Here is a 5,196-nt window from a genome sequence, read left to right on the forward strand (position 1 = left end):
TGAGTGTCTATGACAATTCTTTGTGGGACTGAAAATGTTATTATCTCTTCCTTCTAGGCCAATATAGTGAATTTTAAAGCTTTATTGATAGTAAATTTAGTGATCGAAAGTTCAGTAATTTAAGTCATTCTAACTATTTTTTTCATTTTGAATGGATTGTTGTCACTTTTTTCACATTTTTAATGAATTGTTTCTTTTATTTTTATGTATGGTTAATAACCGAATAACCAAACCAAACCAAATCGAAACCGATAATCACCAAATCAATAAATGTATATTATATTTGGTTTGGTTTGGTTTTGATAATTTTAAAACCGATTAAGTTGGTTTAGTTTTGGTTTTGACCAATAATCGATCTAAACCAACCCGTGAACACCCCTAGTTACAATAGGAGCAGGTGGACGAAAAAGGTGTACGTGATGGAGAAATAAACAAGTTCGGGGGGGGGGGTAATTAAAACGAAATATAATTTAGGTGTACACCGAATAAAAAACTTCAAGTTCAGGGGGGTAATGAATACTTTTGCCAATTATAAATAAATTTTGATGAAAGCATATATTAGATCTTTAAAATTCTTTTATAAAAATAATATATTACGTGTTGTATAATAATAAAAAATATATATATAATTTACTGGTTTGGTTATTAATTCGATTTTTTTCTAACAAAATCGTAATCAAACCAAATACTATATGTTTTTTAAAATCTAAAACCAAATCAAACCCAAATAAAATTGATATATTTAATCGATATGGATTGATTTTATTTAAACCGTGAACACCTCTAAATTCACATATTTGTTGCAAAACTCCTTATGATTTAATTTTAAAAATCTATCCAAATGTTTGAACATAAATAATGAAGTAATTATATTTGATTGACCTATAGTTTAGAAAGAGTACAATTAATAAAACTAAATAAGAAAATGACTACAAATATACAATTAATATAAACTAAAGAACCTTTTTCAGGGGGAAATTTACCCTGGGTGTCTATGAGTATACAACTTACATTAGTATACCTTAATAATTTGATTAAACTACACTTCTATTGTTGTATAACCTCCGATCGGACATGCAATCATGTAAATTGTATGTTCAAAAGGTATATAACGAGCAAATTCATTGAGTGCAATTTTTCTATGTAAGAAATTAAGTAAAACAAAAAAAGTAGTCAAAAAATATATAATTAGTGTATATATTGGCTAACGAATATAAATATTTTGGTATATGTGTTTTAATTTGGTTTCAGTTAATATTTATGCCTTCAACTTTAAATGTGTACAAATAAACACTTAAACTTATATAAAATTGAATAAGTAAACACATGTGTCTTACATGCCGATCTAGGTCACATGTGTTTAACTGTCCAATTTTATATAAACTTAAGTGTTTAATTATGCACATTAAAAATTGAAAAATATAGATAATAATTAAAACTAAATTAAAAGACATGTCTATATATTATGCGTAATTTTTTTGACCAAGTGGCCAAATGATTAAACTTTCCCTTATGGGATCGAAAAGCAAAAGCCCATGGTCCAACAAATAGAAGCTGAATTTTCTGTAGGTGGAACTGAGGAGGCGAGAGTTGGAAGATGAGTATGCCAATGGCTGCTTCTACAACCATAGTCACAGGAGAAGAGGAGAAGAAAGTCTCCGTTAGCCGCCATTCTTTCCGGCAACCGACAATGTAAACCTCGTTTTCATTATTCTCTTCTCTTTTTTTCGATCGAGTGTAGTCAATTTGTTAATGGCTGCGGTTTCTGATGTACCAATAAATATAAATCCAGTTGCTATGAAGGTGAAATTCTGGACCGTCTCCTCTCAGCGATTAAGAGGTAAATTTATCCGTCCTTCGTATTTCTCAACTTGTCGCTTTTTTTTTCTCTGCCGCAAGATATTAACGGTTCTCCGCCTCAGGGAGATAGCCACAGCCAGAAAATCCGACATATCTTTACCTGAGAAATTTTGGCTTAAGGTTGGTTCCTACTCTCCTATCGAGTTTTTGTTTGAGCTGTATAGTTCAAGCCCCAATTGTGGTCCACCACTCAAGGAAGAAGATGAATTATCACAAGTATCACTCGCAATTACTTCTTTAAGATTGGGAAGAAATTTTCTATCTACACTAAAATTTGAACTCGAGACCACATGTTTTTTCTACTTCATATAGACCTTATTACTCACAGTAAAACTTTTTTAAATCAAAAGGAGTTTTTTTTTTTTTTTTTTTTTCGGTTTTCCATTATATAGGATGCTAATTTTCATCTCATACTCAAGCTGCCGATCTGATATTTATGCAGCAACAGTTTTCAGTAGGGGTGAATGAAGTAACGCGGGTGCTTGAGAGAATGCCCCCCATTCCTGCTAATGAACGCTCATCACTATCCCTTAAAATGCATTCAACTCGACTTCAGGTTTTTAGCTCGCCTGCTCATGAACTTTTTGCATCCTCACTTTCATTTGGTTTCAACCTGCCTTAAAAATTCCTGTTGGATCTATATGATTGAGCTTCAAAGTGTCAATTCCACATCGTAGTTCTGTGTTCTTCCAATTCAATGCCTACATGTTTTCTGTATCTGTATCTACAGGATAGCATGTTCTTTGGTACGATGCATTAATTTGTTAACCTCTTTGACATTGTGGATATGTAGGTTATACTAATAGCATCTGATTGTCACCCGCGGTTGCTGACCAAACATGTGGAAAGCTTGGCCAGTTCAAAGAAGGTACCAGTTGTATTCGTCAAAGACAAGAAAAGAGGTTCTTTGAGATTGGGTGAACTGGTTAAACTTAAAACTGCAATTGCCATTGGTGTTAAGGTAAGGGAATTCAGCTTCTTTGTTCCTGTGGATATTGAACTGGACTTTTCCAACTTCAAATGTGTGATATGGTATGCTTCATGCAGGATAAAGGAAACAAGTTTAATCAATTTATCAGCACTGAAATACTCCATAAGTTTGAATGACTATATTGCAATGAGGCTTCATACAGAGACATTGATCAATAGTGTATTGTGAAGGTGTATCTAGTTTTTGATTACAACCTTGTAAAAGTGAAGTAATATGTAATTTCAAGAAGCTTTCATCTTCTTTACAATGACATGTACATCAAGGAAGATACTTACATGGTATTCATGCCGAACAATACCATGTTGCAGAGGCCTATTGAATTTCATATCTTAATCTAAGTTGAGATTAGGCTGCTTGATTCACAATGTATCGGTCCCATGGGTACCTTATTTGATATAACCACTTGCAAGTGACATCTGGGTTGCTTTGCATTTCAGAATTATGTGTTGGTGAAAGAATCTGTCGCATATGTCTTCTGCTCTCCCCAAAACTGTCGGTTCCAGAACAATGCCTTATGCACTAGACTGTGAGCTAACAGCTGATGGAGATGGATTGGTAGCACCATTACTACCCCTCCCATTTGTGTTGGCTTTGTCCACCTTGTCACTCTTTTTCTGGTCTTGAGGCTTCACCATGACTGGTTTAAACTGACAAAAGAAAACAAATAATAAAAATCAGGTATATAAATTTGGTTAAGTGGGAGGAGTGAACGAAAAGATTGCATCCTCTACAAAATTTCTTGAAGATTGGAAGATCTCAAAAGTCAGGATACTAACTTGATAAACAGCATATATGACATTCCTCCTGATCTGTGCCATCATCTCAATGAAAAGGTTGTACCCTTCAAGTTTGTACTCAATTAGTGGATCCCTTTGTGCGTAACCTCGTAACCCCACAGCCTGCTGGACAAACTTGAGTGCTTGCAAGTGTTCTTTCCACAGGCGATCAATGTTGTTCAATATTAGAAACTTCTCTGCTTCTTTCATCAAACCTGGGGCTTCTTTCTCCACAATATCCTAAACGATAGGAATGAATATCCAATAGTAAGAGGAATTCAATACTCCAAAATATCAAAGAGATACTGAAATGGAGAGTACGGAGCTCACAAATGTCCTAGTAATTATATATGGTTTCTCTTTGTCTGTTTCATTTCTCAGTGCATTTTTGGTGTTGATTATCAAAATCTAATCTGAGTATGTAGAAGGATTACTATTTAAGTTCAACAAAACTGACAAGTTTGGTTGCAGCACTGTCTGTCTATAGTCAAGAAAATGGAACTTTTTATGTATTTTTTTTTATGACAGTGGTGTCCAGGACAGCTTTTGCGCACCTCGACTAATTCCACGAATTACCTGCCACCTCCCACTAGCAATATATACCAGGTAACTCTGTCTAGTGTCTACCAAGGTTAGGAGTAACTTTTAATGTATTGACCATAGACTATTGTGATATACTAATCTGATGAAAAGATATTGACCAAAAACATGTGAAATAATCTGAACCAATAAGGTACTAAACTTGGCCAGTTCCCAGAGCAATTTCTGTTTGATGCCCTAAAAGTCATTCAACTAGACCTCTTCACAAGATAGTCTAGGTTGACCATGTGAATCAACTGTATCCTTCAAAAGACTCGTTTGTAATTAGACTATTTCATGTTGAGCATCAACCTATAGCAACCACTCTTATCACGCAGAGTAGATGTGCAAGAAAGCATTTGGACTTTGAGGTAGTTTTCTCCTCCACCCTTCTCTTCTCTTCCATTTTCACCTTGACAAGGTGCATCCTACGAGATGGCCGAAACTATCTAATGATTATAAAATTCAGGCACAGGAAGGACTCCCTTAAAAATAAATAAAATGAATTTTAAGGGCTATTCCACATTTCAACTTGATGTGGAGTGAATATTATACCTTACCAACAAATGAATTTTAGAATTGTGTGAACTGGCTCAACTAAAGGCTAAGAGTTGTATTCATTTAATGTAGGTTCTGATTCACTTTCCACTTGAAATATTCTGTTGAAGTGTGGCGAGACTAAATACTTAGGACCTCTGCCAGTGGTACTTACTAAATAGGGTGAACTGCGCCATCTGGAATCACAAATTGTTAGAAAAGGTGTTTAGGTCCACAACAGAACACTAGTTTTTGGGAGAAGTGAGAATTACTTTCATGTTCCTTCGAATTGATATTAAGTTGACCCGCCCTCGGATTTAAAAATAACAAGATCTCCCATCACAAGCAGGTCTAACAGATTATGTGAAATGACCTTTTTTTAAGGGATGAGAATTTTCACCTCATCTCCATACCTGATCCCCTCCCCCCCCCCCCCCCCCCCCCCCCCCCCCC

At 35.0% G+C, this 5,196-nt stretch overlaps 2 protein-coding genes across 2 annotated transcripts in view; one reads left to right on the forward strand and one right to left on the reverse strand.

Annotated features, from left to right (window-relative positions):
• The first annotated feature begins 1,497 nt into the window (after nucleotides 1-1,497).
• LOC102585265 (uncharacterized) lies at nucleotides 1,498-3,095 on the forward strand. Its single transcript, XM_006349081.2, has 6 exons — nucleotides 1,498-1,692; nucleotides 1,793-1,840; nucleotides 1,923-1,980; nucleotides 2,303-2,416; nucleotides 2,654-2,821; nucleotides 2,908-3,095. The coding sequence occupies exons 1-6, from the start codon at nucleotides 1,598-1,600 to the stop codon at nucleotides 2,965-2,967; spliced, it is 543 nt and encodes a 180-aa protein (XP_006349143.1). The 5' UTR covers nucleotides 1,498-1,597; the 3' UTR covers nucleotides 2,968-3,095.
• Nucleotides 2,948-5,196, reverse strand: part of LOC102584946 (protein translocase subunit SECA1, chloroplastic) — an 18,254-nt gene continuing 16,005 nt past the window's right edge. The window contains exons 19-20 of the mRNA XM_006349080.2: nucleotides 3,628-3,867; nucleotides 2,948-3,498 (exon numbers count right to left, since the gene is read on the reverse strand). Of these exons, the coding sequence (XP_006349142.1) occupies nucleotides 3,364-3,498; nucleotides 3,628-3,867 (375 nt within the window). The 3' untranslated portion in view covers nucleotides 2,948-3,363. The remainder of the gene's footprint in view (nucleotides 3,499-3,627; nucleotides 3,868-5,196) is intronic.

This window comes from Solanum tuberosum, unplaced genomic scaffold (genome assembly GCF_000226075.1).
Source record: "Solanum tuberosum cultivar DM 1-3 516 R44 unplaced genomic scaffold, SolTub_3.0 scf00104, whole genome shotgun sequence".
NCBI classification, from domain to species: domain Eukaryota; kingdom Viridiplantae; phylum Streptophyta; class Magnoliopsida; order Solanales; family Solanaceae; genus Solanum; species Solanum tuberosum.

Coding starts and splice junctions, on each gene's coding strand:
- LOC102585265 (XM_006349081.2), top strand. CDS start 1,598: ATGAGTATGCCAATGGCTGCTTCTACAACCATAGTCACAGGAGAAGAG. Junction 1,981..2,302: donor CTGAGAAATTTTGGCTTAAG/GTTGGTTCCTAC, acceptor ATATTTATGCAG/CAACAGTTTTCAGTAGGGGT. Junction 2,822..2,907: donor CAATTGCCATTGGTGTTAAG/GTAAGGGAATTC, acceptor TGCTTCATGCAG/GATAAAGGAAACAAGTTTAA.